At 55.4% G+C, this 20,846-nt stretch overlaps 2 protein-coding genes and 1 pseudogene across 2 annotated transcripts; 1 reads left to right on the forward strand and 2 right to left on the reverse strand.

Annotated features, from left to right (window-relative positions):
* Window positions 1–40: 40 nt before the first annotated feature.
* Window positions 41–3,791, reverse strand: LOC149913543 (SUN domain-containing protein 3-like). Its single transcript, XM_090129331.1, has 7 exons — window positions 3,787–3,791; window positions 2,915–2,999; window positions 2,474–2,558; window positions 1,810–1,922; window positions 1,237–1,404; window positions 656–759; window positions 41–146 (listed from the first exon to the last, which is right to left on the reverse strand). The coding sequence occupies exons 1-7, from the start codon at window positions 3,789–3,791 to the stop codon at window positions 41–43; spliced, it is 666 nt and encodes a 221-aa protein (XP_089985457.1).
* Window positions 3,792–9,985: 6,194 nt separating this feature from the next.
* LOC149913544 (endogenous retrovirus group V member 2 Env polyprotein-like) lies at window positions 9,986–11,394 on the forward strand (annotated as a pseudogene).
* A 3,737-nt stretch (window positions 11,395–15,131) lies between these two features.
* Window positions 15,132–18,453, reverse strand: LOC149913545 (SUN domain-containing protein 2-like). Its single transcript, XM_090129315.1, has 7 exons — window positions 18,173–18,453; window positions 17,775–17,910; window positions 17,383–17,467; window positions 16,718–16,830; window positions 16,146–16,313; window positions 15,697–15,783; window positions 15,132–15,267 (listed from the first exon to the last, which is right to left on the reverse strand). Exons 1-7 carry the CDS (start codon window positions 18,448–18,450, stop codon window positions 15,160–15,162), a joined length of 975 nt encoding a protein of 324 aa, XP_089985441.1. The 5' UTR covers window positions 18,451–18,453; the 3' UTR covers window positions 15,132–15,159.
* Window positions 18,454–20,846: the final 2,393 nt, after the last annotated feature.

Below are 20,846 nucleotides of genomic sequence, written 5' to 3' on the forward strand. Positions count from 1 at the left end.
ATTTATTGGCACAGCACAGCCTGGAAAGCCCCGGTTGATGTCAGCCATAGTTCTCTGGCTGGCAGATGATGCCCCCAAACCCACACGCCGGGGGTGCTCCCACCTCCTGACTGATGGTGAAGAGAAGTGGGAGGGCAGAGGTGATGCTGGGGGGGGCAGGGGGAAGAGGGGAGCTCAGGGGCCTGCTGTGCCTGTCATACTTCCCCCAGGCAGTGGTTTTACAGGTGTTGCATGGTGCCCCCCCCATGGGTGCCGCTCCCACCTCTTGATGGATGACAGAGAGGAGTGGGAGGGCAGAGGTGGTGCTTTGCGGGGGGGCTGGGGGCTGCAGGGCCTGGTATCCTTCTCCCTGGCATTCTGGGTGGTTTTCTGGGTGTTGGATAATGCCCCCAAACTGGGTGTTGGATAATGCCCCCAAACTGACAACCTGGAGGGACCGCTCCCGACCCCTGAAGGATGGATGGTGCTGGGGGACGGGGGTTGGTGTTGATGCCCCCGCTCTGCAGAGCCTGGGCTGGTGGGCTGTGGGGGCCGTGGCGGGGGCAGCAGAGCCCGGCTGCTGTCAGGCCTGGCAGGGGCCGCCCTGGTGGTGCCATGCGGCCGCTGGGCAGTGGTCGTGATTATTGCCTTTTAAGAAATCTCTGCTGTCTTTTACAAATTTCCATGAATTTCCACTTGGTACACACAGGTGTGTTCTGCGTTTCCCCAGTTGCTCCGCACCTCCAATTTGACACGGCCGAAGGCTTTGCGGGGCTCCTCCTGCCAACACAAAGAGGAGAGGCTTCGTGACGCACATGGGAAGAGCCACGGCACATCCGCACAGCTCCCTTTGCCAGCTGCCCAACTCTGGCTTGCTCTGCTCCGCTCCCTGGGCTGCCGGCGGATGCCAGAATGGCACTGCTGATGGAGGAAGGCAGCTGCACTGCTCCCTCCCACCAGCAATCGCTGCTCCACACCCACAGGGAGACAGTTTCCCTCCCACAGCGCCTTCCCGTGCTGCTCTCTCTGCCCTAGCAGAAAGAATAATTGCTTCCAAATTGCTGGGCCGCCTCGTCTGTCTTCCCTGCAGAAGATGTGTAACCACCCTGAGGGTCTCCGTCCCTTGGGCAGGATGCCGCGCTCTGCAGCAGCCCACCACAGCTCTCTGGGAGCTGCCACCACTATGGGGTCTTCTGGGGCTCTATGCCAAAGCTTTTCCCCGGGGCCCTCCAGAAGAAGCAGCAGGCAGAGACTTACCAAGACAGCAAACTCTCTGGGGGCACTGCTGACTTCCCCGGAGGGAGAGACCGCCTTGGAGATGTGCCAGATGGTGAAGGCTGTGGGCCAGATTTTCTCTGGCAGCCGGATGACCACGTGGCCCCGAGATCTTTGGAAAGCCCAGCAGTTGCCAGGAGAAATATCGGGCTGAAATGAGAAAGACGCGTCTCTCAGCGCTGAGGCAAAGAGCCGCCAGAGCTGGCTGTTGGGCAAGGAGCACAGAGCTTGCCTTCTCTGTGGGCTGCTGTTCTCCTCGTAATGCAATGCTAGTCAAGGGACGGGAGGGGAATGTGCAAAGGTTTGGACAACAGCTCTGGAGTCAACCGCCTTTCCCTGCTCGCCCAGAGCCAGCAGGGCAGCCCTCCCGGCATCTGTCGGCCCATCACCTATCTATAACCCATCCATCACCCATCGGCCGTAGCGCTGGTGCCAGTAATGTGGGGAAGAGCGTGGGCTGAGCAGTGCAGCTGGGCCAAGGAAATTGCTGCGCGCTTGCTCCTGCAGCCAGAAGGCAAGGCAGTGAACACACAGCCACCATTTCTCCTGCCATACCTTCAAGAGCGTCTCGGGAGGCTTGGCGGCGGAAAAGAGTGGAGAAAGCCAGCGGTTCTTCCAGCCTTTCCCACCAAAGCTCTTGGATGTCCTCTCTGCATCAACAGTGGCACCTGAAATAAAGATGGGAAGACGTGCACTGGGGCAGCCCAGAGATGAGCTGAAGGAGTGAATGCTCATTCCTGAAGCTCTGGGTGGGGCTCTGCGGTGCAAAATCCCTCCCGCTGTGTCTGGGAACTGTTGAGTCCCAGCCTGAGCCACTGATTGTGCACCTGGGGAAAGGAGCCGCTCAGCCCTAGGAGCACAGGTGAAGGCTTTTTAAATTCTCAGAGAGGGGAGATTCAGATGGGATGTCAGGAGGAAATTCTTGACCGGCAGTGGGCGGAGAGGCCCTGCAATGTGCTACCCACAGAAGCCATGGATGGAAGCCCCATTCCTGGAGGCGATGGAGACCAGGTGGGATGGGGCCCTGAGCACCTGATGGAAAGGGTGGCAGCCCTGTCAACGGCAGGCAGTTGGACTGGGATGCTCTGTAAGGTCCCCTCAGACCTCAGCCACTCTGAAACTCTATGAGATAACTCTGACAGAAAGCAGAGCTTGGCAGGTGTTGGGGAGTGCCAGACGCAAAGCTGAGGGCAGTGAAGCTGTCCGTCTGTCTACATACCCATGGTTTCCAGAGCCCAGTTGGGCATCCAGACGCCGTTTTCCATGACTTTCTCAATGGCGTGCTGTGTCAGCTGCAGAATTTCCTGGCAACAAATAGGGAATGGAGAGACAGCAGTGAGCACAGATGCAGAGGAGATCGGTGTGAGCAGGGAGTCCTATCCAAAAGCTAGGGGAGGGCTCCATGTCTTTCCAGAAATCCGGCAAGACCTTCCACAAAGCGTGCCTTGATGAGCCGCGGGACTCCAGAGCCACAACAAAGATGGACCTTGGGCTCTGCCTGACCCCCCTGCTGCCAGCCTCGTGCCATCTCCAGAACAGCCTGGGCAGCCAGAGCACAGAGCTGTCTCTGGCAAGGGCTGAGAGCAAACAGGAGGGAGCAGCACCTTTACCTCTCTTCAATCCATTGATCCCGTTCTCTTGGAGGACATCAAGCACTGACTGGATAATCAGGTCCTTCCCGGACGATAGCTGAGTTTTTCACGTTCAGCTCCCGCCTCTTCCCCGCCAGCCAAACCGGTGAGCTCCTGAAGGCAAAGGCAAAGAGTCTTGTTCGGCACTGCTCAGCCCGCAGCTCAAAGCTCCATTGCCACGAGGTGAAGGGTCCTGGGGCTTTGTGCCCTTCCTTATCCCCCAGCCCCTTTCATTCCTTCGCTTTGCCCAGGGCTGCCTTCCCCCGTACGGATGGCAAAGGCTGGAGCCCTGGACACGAGGCGAAGGCGTGCCAAGAGCGCGCAGCCAGCTGAGGCCACGCTACAGACAAGGTGCGGGGCAAGGAAGCGTTCTTACCCCAGAGACGGGAGCTCACACACAGGCTCTGCTGACGCCACCTGGAAGAGAAAGGCATTCCATGGCAGGAAGTGCACGGAGCACGGCCAGGGCTTCCAAAGGAGCTTCCCAGGGAACCGCTGGCAGAATTTCCTGCTGCTTCCAAGCGGTTTGCAGAGCAGCGCTGCCCAAAGTCGGGCTCTTAAGCCCTCCCCGTGCTGCAGAGCATCTGCTGCTTCTCCGTTTGCTTTCCCAGCCCCTCCACACTCCCCAGTGCCAGGGATGGGCCAAAGGCCCATTCTTCTCACGCGCTGCCGCCTTCAGCCCGAGCTCCGAGCTGGGCACTGGGAAGGTGCTTCCACACCCGAAGCGCACCCTGCTGCCAAGGCGACCCCAGCCCGGCTCAAGGTCCGCCCTCCACCTGTAGGTAGTGAGGGTCTGGCGCCCGGAAGATATCGCGTTGTACAGGAAGACAGGGTCCCTCTCCCGATAGCCGATAGCGTTCAGTGCCCAGGTGATATAAGGCCGTTTTTCCCGCCAATAAACGCCATTTGCCGTCTACCACATTGGTGTCAGCGAGCTGATGGACCGAGCGACCTGGGATTGGTCGCCGTGCCGTTCCCGAACCAGGTTGCCACGCCTACGATAGGCAATAAGTGGTGCCGAAACCCGGGATTGTCACCTGGATGGGTGAACGGCGGCCGGAGCGGCCGGACCAGCCTGGCGGGGAAGACGCTCCCGGACCAACAAGGAGGATGGAAGTCCTTGTGAAGGTCGTATCACAGTTAGATAAGCGGTGGGGTATCGATCGTAAGCCCAAAGATTTTACTCTCACTATTGCGAGGCTTTTGCAAATGAGGGTCATTGACCAGCCGGTGGATATTCTCCACCCCGAAGTGTGCGGTAAGCGCACTAAAGCGTTAACTGAGGAGACGATGTCCTCGGGCTGTGAGAGAAGCCTAGAGTCGTGGGGGAGAGTCGTGCGGGCCCTGCGCAGGGCCATGCAGGAGCGGGAGACCTGGAGGGCGGTGGAGAGCCGTTTGTTGGCCACCCCGGGACTGGGAGTCGGGGCGGCCACGCGGACTTTGCACCCCTCTGACGGTGATGATGACATGTCCTCTCAGTCGAACCCCGACCCGCCCACGGAGGGACAGAAACGAGCGAAGTCCTTCTGGGGTGGGTTAATCGAGGAGGCCAGGGCTGCCGCGGGGAAATCAGAGCCCGAGGAAGTGTGGGCTCGACCGCCCCCCTATGCGCCCCAAGATGGCGCCGAGCCAGAAGAGGGAGGGCGGGGGGAGGACGCCCTTGGCGGGAACATCGAGGAGGTGTTAGATAAAGGCGGTGGGAGCGACCGGGAAGGTGAGGGCAGCGTGAGTGAAGGGTGGAAAGCCAATCAGAGCGGCCGTCTGAAGAAATGCCGCTGTGGGGCGAACATCCCGCCGAGCAGAGGGCGGGACGAACCAAGAGGGAGGGAACGGCCTGCCCGCAAGGGAGGCGGGCGGGGCCGGAGCCTAACAAAGAGGTACGGGAAACCGGAAGTGGCCGCTCAGTCGGGCTCTGACTCCGGATCAGACAGTGGCTGGGACGAGTGGTTCGCAATTGACTTAAACTCAGAGGAGGAGGGAATGAATACGAACAGAGTTAAGAGCCGAAATATTCCCATCCAAATTAAAGAGAAACCGCGAGGGGGCGAAATCCCTCTTACAGACTGGAGGAAAATAAAGATTGCATGCGCCGACTGGGCCCCATCGGCCGCACTAGCGTTCCCGGTCCGGGTGATGGATGGGGGACAGAGGGTCCACTCGCCGATAAACCCTAGGGATATACAAGCAATTGTTAAGGCAATTGCAGATAAAGGGCTTCACTCAGCTATGGTCTCCACCCTTATAGATGGTGTTGTTGGGGGAGACGATATGCTCCCATTTGACAAAAAACAAACCTGTAGACTAGTTTTTGACGGAGCCCTGCTGTTAAAATTGTTAAGCCATCGCCATGGTCCACCATAAGACAAAATGAAAGGGAGAGCTTTACACAATTTGTAGATTGCCTCCAGGCAGCAGTCGACTCCTCGACCCTGCCCGCGGAAGCGAAAGGCCCGGTTGCCACCAAGGCAGCCCACAAGAGCGCGCCGCTACCAGAAGTCCACGGAGCTGCTGATCCGCAAGCTTCCCTTCCAGCGCCTGGTGTGCGAGATCACGCAGGACTCCAAGACCGACCTGCGCTTCCAGAGCCCGGCCGTAGGCAAGCGAGGCCTACCTGGTGGGGCTCTTCGAGGACATCCAGCTCACCCAGCGCACCCGTGGGGAGCGCGCCTGAGGCCGCAGCTCATCCCCCTTTTCTTCCTATTAGAAAAGACTAACATCATGTTGGTAGAGCACCAACAACTGTTATAAGAATGTTCTTGTTCAGAGCACCTTATGTTTTCTATTCGAGTTTTCTATTGAAGATTGTTTTATTCAAGTTTTCTACTGAAGATTGTTATCTATTGTTATATTTTACCTAATTTAATTGTGCATAGGGAGGGGGGAAATGTAGGTAGTGAGGGTCTGGCGCCCGGAAGATATCGCGTTGTATGGGAAGACAGGGTCCCTCTCCCGATAGCCGATAGCGTTCAGTGCCCAGGTGATGTAAGGCCGTTTTTCCTGCCAATAAACGCCATTTGCCGTCCACCACATTGGTGTCAGCGAGCTGATGGACCAAGCGACCTGGGATTGGTCGCCGTGCCGTTCCCGAACCGGGTCGCCACGCCTACGATAGGCAACACCACCTCAGCAGCAAGGAGCCCGTGGCCAAACTCCCGTCCCTGCAGAGGCAGAAGGGCAGAGCTTTGGCCTCTGCCGCACACCGCGGCACTGACCTGCGGGACGTCGCTTCTCCAAGCTGCCAATATCCAGAGGAAGGCTCCAGCTGTGGGGGACATCAGTCGGGACAGGCCGTTAGTTTGCTCAGAGCGCTGTGAGCCCCGCAGCCCCGTTTTCCTCCTCCAGACCCAGCGGGGACACGCCGTGCGGGACAGTCCCGCTCCCCAGCTCTGCTGGGGTGGCTTTGGGTGGGGAACGCTCACCAGAAAGCACTGCTAGAAGCAGGACGGGGCTCCTCCTTCCCCTCTCTTGGGCGACGCCTTGCCTAAGGGAGAGATCAGACAGCGGTTATCACGGCCCAGAGCGGGAGCAGGGCTGTGCCCACGGCAGGGGATTTGGGGCCGCCCGGCTGCAGAAAGCCCGGCAGCACGCGCTGCTCCTGGCTTCCCCTCCCTGCATTCTGGGCCCTGCCGCACCCACCTGCCCAGCTTGTGAAGGGGGAAGTGAGAATAGCCTCTGCTGAGGTCTAGGAAACCCGAAATCCCAGTGTTAGCACTGGAAGCCGCTGGAGAGGAGGAGGTAAAACTGAAATATGATGTTAGTAGTTTATGTAACGATGAGAGTTTGGAAAGCGAAAAGTTTGGGAAGGACACAGGCTGAGGAAGGCAAGGATGAGCAGGGTGTGACAGGGATGTAGAGGTGAGCGATATGGAGGAAAAACAAACAAACAAAAAACTGATTGAGAAACAGAGATGGTAAGGAAGTTGGGGATAACAGCAGCTGTTACTGTCGCAGCACTAGAGTAGGGCGTAGGACCCAGGGATCCACTCAGAGATAGGGGGGTGGGGGGGCTGGAAGAGCCCGGGGAGGGCTCTGCCCCACTGCAATGAAAGTAATGTGTGAATTACTGAGAAAGAGGGAACCGCCTCTGGTTGCAAAAATGAAGGATGGGAATTTGGGAAGTTTACCCTAGCAGATCCACTGGTTAAATTACAGCTAGGGAAGCAGAATAAAGAGGTAAAGAGATTAAATTCAGTAGAGACAATTGAAGCTAAGTGTCAAGCAAGACCAATTGATGGAAAATTTTAAGTCTGGCTTTAACACAAACTGGGAAAAGCAATGTTGTACCCATAGAAGTTAGGTAAATCCTAAATCAGGTATACACAGGATTGTAGGCATCAGGAATGCCTGGCAGAGCCAAAAATGCAGCCCAATAAAAGTTAAGTTAAAGACGGGAGCCAGCCCAACCAGGGTAAAGCAGTGCCCTTTGAGGATACAAGACTGTAGGAGGATAAAAGAAATAATAAATAACTTTATGAATTTTGGATTATTAATTGGATAGAAATCCAAATAGAACACCCCAATCTTGCAAATGAAAAATTGGATGGCAAGAGCTATAGTTTGGTACAAGATTTGAGGGCAATTAATAGAAATGTTGAATATATACAACCAGTGGTGTATATCTTTATTAACCAAGTTAAGGAATAAGTAGGTGGGGTTTACCGTTCTGGATTTGAAGTACACCTTTTTCTGCCTGGTTTTGCCAAAGAAAGTCTAAAATTATTTGCCTTTGAATAGGAAAACTCCAATAAGGGAAGAAGGAAATAATAATAATAATAATAATAATAATAATAATAATAATAATAATTTAAACAAAATAATAATAAATATATAAGAAAAATTCAGCTAACCTAGACAGTGTTACATAGGGTTGTGAGAACAGCCCAGTGATTTTTGAGAACTGGTCAACTCGTGAGCCTGAGATTTGGGTTCCTCCATCTCACAGTGGAACTTTACTGCAGTACGTGGATGCCACAGTAACCAAGGAGGACTGTGTACAGTGGACTGTGAGTTTGCTGAATTTCTTGATTTAAATGGCTATCAAGTTTCTCAACAGAAAGCACAACTGATCAAAGAGAAGGAAGCAATTCGCTGAACACCCAGAACACCAATGCAGAGCTGCCTCCAAGCCAGCAGTGTGCACTGCATGGAGGCTGTCTGTGCCAGTTGGTCAGACCTACAGGAGGAACCGTTGGACAACGCTGAGGATTCCTGGATTCATCGACAGAAGCAGTTTTGTGAGACAAGGAAACTGTAAAGCAGGACATGCAGCAACTGCTACTGATAAGGTAACTGAAGCAAAACCATCACCTGTGGGGACTTCCGCTCAGAAGGCTGAAATAACTGCCTTGACAAGAACCTTAAACATATGGACAGATGCTAAATATGCTTTTGGGGTGGTACCCACTCATGGTACCATCTGCAAAGATCGAGGTTTTCTTACACACATGGAAAACAAATTCGGCATGATGTAAATCTACCAAAGAGCAGCATGGCTGTTATACATTGTAAAGGACAGCAGAGGAGTGACACTGTACAGGAAACTGGGAATATGATGGTGGATCAGGGGGCAGAACAGGCAGCTGAAGGAAAAGAAATTGGTGAACTGGCTTTAATTCCAGACAGTAAACTTAAAATATCTGAACCTTAATCAGAACCTATAAGATATTGTAGAGAGGATAGGAATCTAATTAATGATTTAGAAGGGAAGAGAGCAAGCTGACAGGTGGGTGCATACCCAGATGGACACATTGCTGTGCCCTTTATTATTTTATAGAAATCGGTTCTAAGGGAACATAATAAAACATATGGGGGTACAGACATCAGAAAGTAACTGTACAATCCTAGTACCAGGAACAGGGTGCAAGTGGGGCTTGTTGGGAAAGAGAATCTTTTAGGACAACAATTGAAAATTGATTTTTTTCAGAACTGCCAGGAAAAAGGAGGGTTTCGGTATATGCTGGTTCTAAGAAATACCCTTTTCAGGATGGCCAGAAGCATTCCCTTGCAGGACCAATAAAGCCAAAGAAATAACCAAGGTATTGCTGCAGGAGATTATACCAAGGTTTGGATGTCCTGCAACAATACCTTCAACCAGGGAACTCACTTTACTGCAGAGATTGTCCAATAGGTCAGTAAGCATTGGGAATAAATTGGAATTAAATCGCAGGTTGTAAAACTGGGCCAGGAAGCTGGACTACCCTGCCCACAGTTGTTGCCTTTGGCTCTCCTTAGGAAACCTAGAGCCAAAGAGGGGTTAAGTCTTTCAAAATACGGTACAAAAGGCCTTATGTTGTACAAACAGGATCTCTACCCAGGTAGGGAGTGAAATACCGAGCATGTGGTAAGTCTACAAGACTAGCGTCAGGAAATAGAGAAACTGGTTCTAGGAACTAGAGCCCAAGGCCTTGACGGCTTGATCCCTCAAATACAATGGGAACTGAAGTCAGCTGGACCCTTAAAATTGTGAATCCAGAGACAGTAATGTGGGCTCTTATAATTGTTAGAAATGTTAATTTGATTAAGTGCAGCATTTGATGTAAATGCTTATGTATCTCTGGTGGAAAACATCATTGCAAAGTGTACTTGTATCAGTAATTGTTTGGTATGTGGGCTCTGTACATAGGTGTATATATGTATATTTTGTCTTACACGTTGCAAGAAGATCCTGCACGAGATCAAACCAGAGAACAAGGCATGGCATGCCTGAGGAAGCGCCTGAAGAAGACGGTCCGACCACAGTGGACTGCGAGGAGAAAGGACCCCTCCGGCTAACAATTAAGAAAAATGGATAAACTGTGCATTGTAATTAACCTCATAAGATTTGCTTTAGCCTGGGAAGGTAGTAGCTACTCGGGCAGTGGCCCAAAATTTTAACCTAACAAATTGTTGGATATGTACGGCCCTCCCCAGAGCAGGGGGGGTGCCAGTCTATGGGGTAGTAGCGCTTAATTGGACAATTCCAAATTGGGTGCAACATGGGGAATGTAAGTATGGAATAGAGGATAAATTACAAAAGGGCCCCAAGTTTGATCTGTTGATTATTAATTCCTCTAAATCTATCTTTGTGGATAGGGAAAATTAGTGTGAAAGTCGGGTGGTGAAATTTAACAGGTATAGGATGTAGCTGGGAGTATGGGAATTCGAGAACAGTATCAGGACTCAACGAAACTACAAGGTGGAAGCAGGGCATAGGGTGCGATCCTAGCACAAGTGAAAATTCATCTTGGCCTACAGATAAGAATGTACTTGGGATTGTGAGAACGGGAACGTCTTTTACCCAACAAGAGGGTACGTCTAATCCATGCAGATTACCTTATGGATACTGGTGGTTATGTGGGGATGGGCAGGCACAAAAAGCACTGCCTCCCAATTGCATTGGAACATGCTCTGCAGGATACTTGGTACCTCAGACCACGGTGCATAAGGAAATACCACGGGGACTCTTGAGAACATCCTGGAGACGGGTGAGAAGAGTACTAAATCCTTTGGTGGAAAAACCCACTGGTTTCCACAGCTTTGTGAGATGGCTCATCCCATCTCTTGGAGTAAGTGAGCTGGAGAAAGCAATTGTTAATATTTCAGCCACTCTAAAGGTAATAGAGAACGCTACTGCTGATGCAGTCAAAGCATTACAAGTTGAGATTTCAATGCTTAGTAAGGTTGTATTACAAAACAGAATGGCATTGGATCTCCTAACAGCCAAAGAGGGAGGGGTTCGTGTGATAATTAATCAGAGTTGTTGTGCTTATGTAGATAAGACTCAAGGGATAGAGACTGATCTACAGGCAATATGGGAGCACACTAAATTACTTCATCAGGTAACGAGGGATGATAGCTCATTAGGATTCACAGAATTGTGGGAAAAGCTTACCAGCTGGTTACCTAACTTTGCGTGGCTAAAGCAACTCTCTGTGGCTTGTATTATTATAATCATCTTGCTCTGTTTATGTGTGTTGCAATGAGATGTGCATTATGGATATGTAAAACTTCTGGGGATAGTTATGAGGAATGGAAAAAGCACAAGCTAAGGCAGAGAGTGGAAAGCGGGAGTTATTTCAAAACTTCCCTTTTCCCGAATGGAGCAATTTAGCAAAAGAATTTGCTAGGTTCAAGAAAAAGGGGGGAATTGAGTAAGGAGAGGACAAGATAAGGATTAACTCTTGTTTAGGAATGTAGCTAAGCAGGATGTGTGGTCAGATAAGAAGAGGACATCTGGAAACTGTTGCAACATTACACAAGGAATGGGTCAGGATCGGAATACTTCTGTCAGAGACAATGGGTCTTCTCACCATCAAAGGAGACCCCCACTGCTCATGGCGATAAGTCAGGAATGTCATGAATATGGATGCGAATTCCACTGATGGTCTATTCCTTCGGCCTGTATCTGTACCAAGCTTCTTCCTTACATTGGGCAAGATAGGTGGAAATATCCCCCTTGCACCCCGTGCCCGCGCAGCACTGATTAAAACGTACCTGCTTCATAATCTCACTTCGGCTTGTGGAGTCTGATTCCGCGAGTCAACCTTGTCAGAGAACGAAATCAGCTTCGCCAGACAGGACCTGCCTTCAGGAACCCGTGCTGACCGGGCCCGACCCTGTGCGAGCACAAGAACGACTGCTCAGAGCAGCAGCTGTGGAGCAACACCAACGGCACGAGAAAGCACCGCTGAGAGCCAAGGACATCTCCAGAAGGAAGAGAAAAGCGAGTCAAGTAAGCCGTGCCACGGCCGCGTGATAATGACCTGCAGGGCCTATTCTGCTCCCCATCCCTACCCAGCAGCACGAAGGGTGGGTGATCGGGGGGCAGCGGGCCGGGCTTAAGGTGCTGGGGGGCCGCGTGCTGCTCTGCCTCGGCCCCGCGGCGTCTCTGCGGTGCTCGGGGCTTCCGCTCGGCGGGGGCCGCTGCCCTGTGTCTCCCCGCCTCCCCCAGCCCGTGTATTTCGCTGCCCTCCGCCCCTCCCCCCGCTGCTGATCGCCCACCCCCCCAGTCCCTCTGTGTCACTGCCGGGGTTACACCCTCTCCCCGTTCCCCCCTCCCCTCCAGTTCCCCCATTCTGATCGCTATAGTCCTCTTCCACCCCTCTCTCCGTGCCGTCCCCATTCTGACCCCCAAGGTCCCCTTGACTGTCCCCGACCCCCCCGCTCAATCCCTCGTCCCTCCCCATTCTGATCCCCAGTGTCCCTCCCCCCCCTACTCATTCTGTTCCCTAGATTCCCCCCCCTTTCCCAGTCCCCTCTGTCTGACCCATAGAATCCCCTCTCCTCCCCCCAGGTACCCCCACTCCATTTCCCCCATTCTGATCCCTAGAGTCTCCAACCACGCCCCAGTCCCCTGTATTTGACTGCCAAGGTCCCCTGTCCTCCCTTCTCCCCCCACCTCCTCACCCCTTTTTCTGACCCCTGTACCCCCCCGTGCGCTCTTCCCTGACCCCTGGAGTCCGTTCCCCCATTTTGACTTCTAGCCCCCCCCAGTCGGACACCTTTTGTGTCCCATAGAAGCCCCTCACAACTCCTGGCTCTCCTCTTCCACTACTCCGTCTGCCCTCAGATGTCCTTTCTGCCTCGTAGAGACTCTGTTCACCTCTTTCCCCCACACAAGCCACTCAGTTCCCCCCAGACTCTCTTTCAACACCACTGAGACCTCATTCCCCTCTTTCCCCCTGCCCAGTGTCCCCCTAAGGTCTGTCCCCAGACTCCCTTTACACAGCATGGAAGCCTCAGTAACCCCTGTTTTCCTCCCACAGCCTCTCCTATCCACTCCTGGAGTCGTGCAGAAGAATCTGGAGATGTCCTAGAAGGGTCTGGGGGTGCGCAGGGGGTCCCCCGGTGGGTGCTGGGGGTCTTTGGATTCATACAGAAGGGTCTGGAGATGTCTTGGAGGGGTCTTGGAGTTGTCCAGGGGGTCCCCAGGATGGTCCTGGAGGTCCATTGAAGGATCAGGAAGCTCCCAGGATGTGTCCAGGAGCTCTGAGGAGCCACTGGGATGTCCCAGTAGAGTCTGGTAGGGTCCAGGGAGTTCTCATGTGGGTCTGATGTTCTCCAGTGGTCCTGGAGTCATCCAGAAGGGTCTGGGGATGTTCCAGAATGGTCCTGTAGGGTCTAGGGAGTTCTCAGGTGGGTTCAAAGGGTCCTGTTGTCTTCTGGAAGGGTCTGGAGATGTTTCAGAGTTGTCTTGTGGTGTCCAGGAAGGTCCTGGAGTCATCCAGAAGGGTTGGAGATGTCCCAGAGGGGTCTCTGGGAGACCAGTGTGTCCCCAGGGGTTCCCGGAGTCCGGCAGAGGTCTCCAATGGGGATTTTGAGGACAACCTCACATAGCGACACGTTCTCGCTCTGCTTTGTCTCCGTGGGATCGCCCCCAAAAATGTCTGCTTCCCTTAAAATCAGTACTGTGTCAATTTAGTTGTATTTTTTTCCGCACTTCCTTTCAGAAATGGATGGTTCTCACCAAATCCCCGTGCAAAGCCCCACGGAAACATCTCCCCCCAGGGCCTCAGGGTGACACCGGGACAACCGCCCGTCCCCGAAGTTCTCACTGTCACTGTAACCATGGAACCTGGGGCCGTACCAACCCGTCTACCTCGAGAGCCCCATCAGCGCTCTGCAGCTCCTGGAGCCGGGTGATGCTGTCACCCTGGCTGTCCATGACCGTCCCACGCTGTCCCCCCTGCCATGGTGGCACAACTGCAGCGCGGTGCCATCCTCATTGAAGAGGTGACGAGGAGAGGTACAGGGAGGGGGTCTGGGGACAGTCGGGGACACGTGGGATCTGGTGTGGGTGTGACATGGGGTCGCTGGTGTCACTGTGGTTGGGTGTCACCTTCACTGGACGATATTGGGTGTCTCTGAGTGTCACTGCCTTCAGGTGGGCCGGGCTTAAGGTGCTGCTCTGCCTCGGCCCCGCGGCATCTCTGCGGTGCTCGGGGCTTCCGCTCGGCGGGGGCCGCTGTATTTGACTGCCAAGGTCCCCTGTCCTCCCTTCTCCCCCTTTTTCTGACCCCTGTATCCCCTGTGTGCTCCTTCCTTACCCCTGGAGTCCTTTCCCCCATTTTGACTTCTAGTCCCCCCCCAGTCGGACACCTTTTGTGTCCCATAGAAGCCCCTCACAACTCCTGGCTCTCCTGTCCCACTCCTCCCTTTGCCCCCAGATGTCCTTCCTGCCTCGTAGAGAGTCTGTTCACCTCTTTTCCCCACACAACCACAGGGCCAAAGGGTGTGCCCTATTGCTATAGGGGGTGGGATATGGGATTGGGATTGACAGGTGGGAGATGGGGTTGGGATGTGGGATTGGGAATGAGGTTTGGAATTGGAATTGGCATGTTGGATGTGGGATTGGGATGTGAAGTTTAGGATTGGGGTGTGAGGATGTGGATATGGGATGGATACGGGATGAGTTTAGGATGGAGATGGGATCAATATGGGAAGAACATGGGATGGATTGGGGATGGGATATAGATATGGGATGGGACTGGGATGAGAATGCATTGGGGTAAGTATATGGAATGGACATGGGATGGATGTGCGGATACGGATTTGGGATAGATATGGATATGGGGTACGGGATGGGGATAGGATGTTGGGGTCAGGTAATGACATGACAACAGTACAGCGCGGACAATTGTGGGGGTACTTTCTATTTATTGGCACAGCACAGCCTGGAAAGCCCCGGTTGATGTCAGCCATAGTTCTCTGGCTGGCAGATGATGCCCCCAAACCCACACGCCGGGGGTGCTCCCACCTCCTGACTGATGGTGGAGAGAAGTGGGAGGGCAGAGGTGATGCTGGGGGGGGCAGGGGGAAGAGGGGAGCTCAGGGGCCTGCTGTGCCTGTCCTACTTCCCCCAGGCAGTGGTTTTACAGGTGTTGCATGGTGCCCCCCCCATGGGTGCCGCTCCCACCTCTTGATGGATGACAGAGAGGAGTGGGAGGGCAGAAGTGGTGCTTTGCTGGGGGCTGCAGGGCCTGGTATCCTTCTCCCTGGCATTCTGGGTGGTTTTCTGGGTGTTGGATAATGCCCCCAAACTGGGTGTTGGATAATGCCCCCAAACTGACAACCTGGAGGGACCGCTCCCGACCCCTGAAGGATGGATGGTGCTGGGGGACGGGGGTTGGTGTTGATGCCCCCGCTCTGCAGAGCCTGGGCTGGTGGGCTGTGGGGGCCGCGGCGGGGGCAGCAGAGCCCGGCTGCTGTCAGGCCTGGCAGGGGCCGCCCTGGTGGTGCCATGCGGCCGCTGGGCAGTGGTCGTGATTATTGCCTTTTAAGAAATCTCTGCTGTCTTTTACAAATTTCCATGAATTTCCACTTGGTACACACAGGTGTGTTCTGCGTTTCCCCAGTTGCTCCGCACCTCCAATTTGACACGGCCGAAGGCTTTGCGGGGCTCCTCCTGCCAACACAAAGAGGAGAGGCTTCGTGACGCACATGGGAAGAGCCACGGCACATCCGCACAGCTCCCTTTGCCAGCTGCCCAACTCTGGCTTGCTCTGCTCGGCTCCCTGGGCTGCCGGGGGATGCCAGAATGGCACTGCTGATGGAGGAAGGCAGCTGCACTGCTCCCTCCCACCAGCAATCGCCGCTCCACACCCACAGGGAGACAGTTTCCCTCCCACAGCGCCTTCCTGTGCTGCTCTCTCTGCCCTAGCAGAAAGAATAATTGCTTCCAAATTGCTGGGCTGCCTCGTCTGTCTTCCCCGTAGGAGTCAGCCGCGTTGGAGAACAGAGCAGAGCCTGGCTGATCAGGCAAACCCTTTCTTGCCAGGACTTGCAGGCAGCCCGGCCTTCCTGCCTGGCAGCCTGGTGCACGCGCTTGCCGTACCTGCACGTGGAAGGTCTGGGCGATGTCTCCGTCCACGTCATAAACGAATAACCCCAGGAGAGTTTCACTTTCATCCTCATCCAGTCCCTGAAAGGCAAGAGATGATTTCAGTCACATTTAGGCAGGCAGTGTGAAAAGGAAACCGTCGAGGCCAAAGGTGGGAGCCCTTCCCCCCTCCTCGGTTCTGGCAGGATTGGAGCACAAAGGAGGGTGAATCTAATTTGGGGCACGTGGAGCAATAGCTCCTAGCTGCTCGGCCACGAAGAGCAGCAGAGGCCTCCAGAGATGTGTAACCACCCTGAGGGTCTCCGTCCCTTGGGCAGGATGCCGCGCTCTGCAGCAGCCCACCACAGCTCTCTGGGAGCTGCCACCGCTATGGGGTCTTCTGGGGCTCTATGCCAAAGCTTTTCCCCGGGGCCCTCCAGAAGAAGCAGCAGGCAGAGACTTACCAAGACAGCAAACTCTCTGGGGGCACTGCTGACTTCCCCGGAGGGAGAGACCACCTTGGAGATGTGCCAGATGGTGAAGGCTGTGGGCCAGATTTTCTCCGGCAGCCGGATGACCACGTGGCCCCGAGATCCTTGGAAAGCCCAGCAGTTGCCAGGAGAAATATCGGGCTGAAATGAGAAAGACGCGTCTCTCAGCGCTGAGGCAAAGAGCCGCCAGAGCTGGCTGTTGGGCAAGGAGCACAGAGCTTGCCTTCTCTGTGGGCTGCTGTTCTCCTCGTAATGCAATGCTAGTCAAGGGACGGGAGGGGAATGTGCAAAGGTTTGGACAACAGCTCTGGAGTCAACCGCCTTTCCCTGCTCGCCCAGAGCCACAGGGCAGCCCTCCCAGCATCTGTCGGCCCATCACCTATCTATAACCCATCCATCACCCATCGGCCGTAGCGCTGGTGCCAGTAATGTGGGGAAGAGTGTGGGCTGAGCAGTGCAGCTGGGCCAAGGAAATTGCTGCGCGCTTGCTCCTGCAGCCAGAAGGCAAGGCAGTGAACACACAGCCACCATTTCTCCTGCCATACCTTCAAGAGCGTCTCGGGAGGCTTGGCGGCGGAAAAGAGTGGAGAAAGCCAGCGGTTCTTCCAGCCTTTCCCACCAAAGCTCTTGGATGTCCTCTCTGCATCAACAGTGGCACCTGAAATAAGGATGGGAAGACGTGCACTGGGGCAGCCCAGAGATGAGCTGAAGGAGTGAATGCTCATTCCCCGAAGCTCTGGGTGGGGCTCTGCGGTGCAAAATCCCTCCCGCTGTGTCTGGGAACTGTTGAGTCCCAGCCTGAGCCACTGATTGTGCACCTGGGGAAAGGAGCCGCTCAGCCCTAGGAGCACAGGTGAAGGCTTTTTAAATTCTCAGAGAGGGGAGATTCAGATGGGATGTCAGGAGGAAATTCTTGACCGGCAGTGGGCGGAGAGGCCCTGCAATGTGCTACCCACAGAAGCCATGGATGGAAGCCCCATTCCTGGAGGCGATGGAGACCAGGTGGGATGGGGCCCTGAGCACCTGATGGAAAGGGTGGCAGCCCTGTCAACGGCAGGCAGTTGGACTGGGATGCTCTGTAAGGTCCCCTCAGACCTCAGCCACTCTGAAACTCTATGAGATAACTCTGACAGAAAGCAGAGCTTGGCAGGTGTTGGGGAGTGCCAGACGCAAAGCTGAGGGCAGTGAAGCTGTCCGTCTGTCTACATACCCATGGTTTCCAGAGCCCAGTTGGGCATCCAGACGCCGTTTTCCATGACTTTCTCAATGGCGTGCTGTGTCAGCCGCAGAATTTCCTGGCAACAAATAGGGAAAGGAGAGACAGCAGTGAGCACAGATGCAGGAGGAGATCGGTGTGAGCAGGGAGTCCTATCCAAAAGCTAGGGGAGGGCTCCATGTCTTTCCAGAAATCCGGCAAGACCTTCCACAAAGCGTGCCTTGATGAGCCACGGGACTCCAGAGCCACAACAAAGATGGAGCTTTGGCACTGCCTTACCCCCCTGCTGCCAGCCTCGTGCCATCTCCAGAACAGCCTGGGCAGCCAGAGCACAGAGCTGTCTCTGGCAAGGGCTGAGAGCAAACAGGAGGGAGCAGCACCTTTACCTCTCTCTTCAATCCATTGATCCCGTTCTCTTGGAGGACGTCAAGCACTGACTGGAGAATCAGGTCTTTCCAGGCCGACAGCTGAGTTTTCACGTTCAGCTCCCGCCTCTTCCCCTCCAGCCAAACCGGTGAGCTCCTGAAGGCAAAGGCAAAGAGTCTTGTTCGGCACTGCTCAGCCCGCAGCTCAAAGCTCCATTGCCATGAGGTGAAGGGTCCTGGGGCTTTGTGCCCTTCCTTATCCCCCAGCCCCTTTCATTCCTTCGCTTTGCCCAGGGCCGCCTTCCCCCGTACGGATGGCAAAGGCTGAAGCCCTGGGCACGAGGCGAAGGCGTGCCAAGAGCGCGCAGCCAGCTGAGGCCACGCTACGGACCAGGTGCAGGGCAAGGAAGTGTTCTTACCCCAGGGACGGGAGCTCACGCACAGCCTCTGCTGAAGCCACCTGGAAGAGAAAGGCATTCCATGGCAGGAAGCGCACGGAGCACGGCCAGGGCTTCCGAAGGAGCTTCCCAGGGAACCGCTGGCAGAATTTCCTGCTGCTTCCCAGCGGTTTGCAGGGCAGCGCTGCCCAAAGTCGGGCTCTTAAGCCCTCCCCGTGCTGCAGAGCATCTGCTGCTTCTCCGTTTGCTTTCCCAGTCCCTCCAGACTCCCCAGTGCCAGGGATGGGCCAAAGGCCCATTCTTCCCACGTGCTGCCGCCTTCAGCCCAAGCTCCGAGCTGGGCACCGGGAAGGTGCTTCCAGACCGAAGCCCACTCTGCTGCCAAGGCGACCCCAGCTCGGCTCAAGGTCCGCCCTCTGCCTCAGCAGTGAGGAGCCCGTGGCCAAACTCCCGTCCCTGCAGAGGCAGAAGGGCAGAGCTTTGGCCTCCGCCGCACACCGCGGCACTGACCTGCGGGACGTCGCTTCTCCAAGCTGCCAATATCCAGAGGAAGGCTCCAGCTGTGGGGGACATCAGTCGGGACAGGCCGTTAGTTTGCTCAGACCGCTCCGAGCCCCGCAGCCTCATTTTCCTCCTCCAGACACAGCGGGGACACGCCGTGCGGGACAGTCCCGCTCCCCAGCTCTGCTGGGGTGGCTTTGGGTGGGGAACGCTCACCAGAAAGCACTGCTAGAAGCAGGACGGGGCTCCTCCTTCCCCTCTCTTGGGTGACGCCTTGCCTAAGGGAGAGATCAGACAGCGGTTATCACGGCCCAGAGCGGGAGCAGGGCTGTGCCCACGGCAGGGGATTTGAGGCCGCCTGGCTGCAGAAAGCCCGGCAGCACGCGCTGCTCCTGGCTTCCCCTCCCTGCATTCTGGGCCCTGCCGCACCCACCTGCCCAGCTGGGCTGGCATTTTGGCACCTTCACTCCAGCAGACACAGGGAACAGCTCGCTCTCCTCCCAGGACACGAGCACCTCTTCTCACTCGCCTGCTCTGCAATCCTGGCGGGACTGCACTGCTGCACAGCTCTGCGGCGTGGCTGAGTAGGACGGTGGGTTCTGATGTCATAATAGCTGACAGCTGCCGAGGCCGAGGGACGCCTTCTAGGCCCTCCCAGGGCGTGCCCAGGAGGCACAGAGCCCATGGCTGTGAGCCCAGCCCGGGGTGAAATTGCCAGAAACACCTCCGAGCGCAGAGAGGAGCCGCGGTGAGGATGTCTGTGCTGTTGCACAGCTGCTCCCGTCCTGGGCACGGACAGGCTGAGTGCTCCTGGCTGTGAAAGTCACAGACTCATGGAATGCCTGGTGTTGAAAAGGACTACGATGCTCATCCAGTCCCAACCCCCTGCTGTGTGCAGGTCGCCAACCAGCAGAGCAGGCTGTCTAGAGCCACATCCAGCCTGGCCTCGAACGCCTGCAGGGATGGTGCATCCACAGCCTCCTTGGGCAAGCTGTCCCAGTGCCTCCACGCCCTCCAAGTAAAAAACTTCCTCCTAATACCCAACCTAAGTCTGCTGTCTCAGTTTAAGCCCATTCCCCCTTGTCCTATCACCATCTGCTCACAAACAGCCGTTCCCCCTCCTGTTCATACGCTCCCTTCACGCACGGGAAGGCCACAGTCAGGTCTCCCCAGAGCCTTCTCTTCTCCAGGCTAAACAAGCCGAGCAGAGGAGGACAATCACCTCCCTCTCCCTGCTGGCCCCCCCTTTTTTCATGCAGCCCAGCACACAGTTGGCTGCAAGCGCACGCTGCTGGCCCGCGGCCAGCTTCTCATCCACCAGGACCCCCGAGTCCTTCTCCGCAGGGCTGCTCTCCAGCAGATCTTCCCCCAGTCTGTACCAGTACCTGGCATTGCCCCGACCCGATGCAGCACGCTGCCCTCGGCCTTATTGAACCTCATTAGGTTTTCGTGAGCCCACTTCTCCAGCCTGTCCAGGACCCCCTGGATGGCTTCCCTTCCCCCTGCCATCTCAATCACACCGCTCAGCTGGGTGTCATCGCAAACCTGCTGAGGATGCACTCGATGCCATCGTCTGTCACTGATGAAGTTGTTGAAGAGCACCGCTCCCAGGACCGACCCCTGAGGGACACCGGGGACTTCAGCGGACAGCCACGATTTTGCAGATATGATGGAGAGTGGCTCGGCGACCACATCAGCCATCTCTTTCCGAACCCTGGGATGGGTATCATCCGCTCCCCCGGCCTTACAGACCTTCAGTTCCATGAGAAGCTCTGGACTTGTTCCGCTGTTACAGCGGGACGGAATCCGCTCCTCTCACCCACACTGAGGGCTTCGGGGTCCTGGCAGCCGTGGGGAGGAGCCTGACCAGCAGTGAGGAGTGAGGCAAAGCTCTTATTGCGCACCTCAGCTTTTCCCATGTCGGAGGAAGCCAGTTCTCCGTCCTCACTTATCAGAGGGGGAACGCTCTCCTCTCCTGCCTGTGTGCCTGCAGAACCCCTTGTCATTTTCACATCCCTCACCAAGTTCAGCTCCACCTGTGCCTTGGCTTTCCTAATCCTATCCCTGCACACACACACAGCAGCGCCGTGGCAATTTGCAGAGCTTAACTTGGAGTTCCATCACATGTTGTGTTTTTGCACTCAGACGTTACCGGCTGCCGAGCGGAGCGGCTGATGAGGCCATAGTGAGCTTT

The sequence above is a fragment of the Phasianus colchicus genome, chromosome 36, assembly GCF_987193195.1.
Source record: "Phasianus colchicus chromosome 36, bPhaCol1.hap1.1, whole genome shotgun sequence".
Taxonomy (NCBI): domain Eukaryota; kingdom Metazoa; phylum Chordata; class Aves; order Galliformes; family Phasianidae; genus Phasianus; species Phasianus colchicus.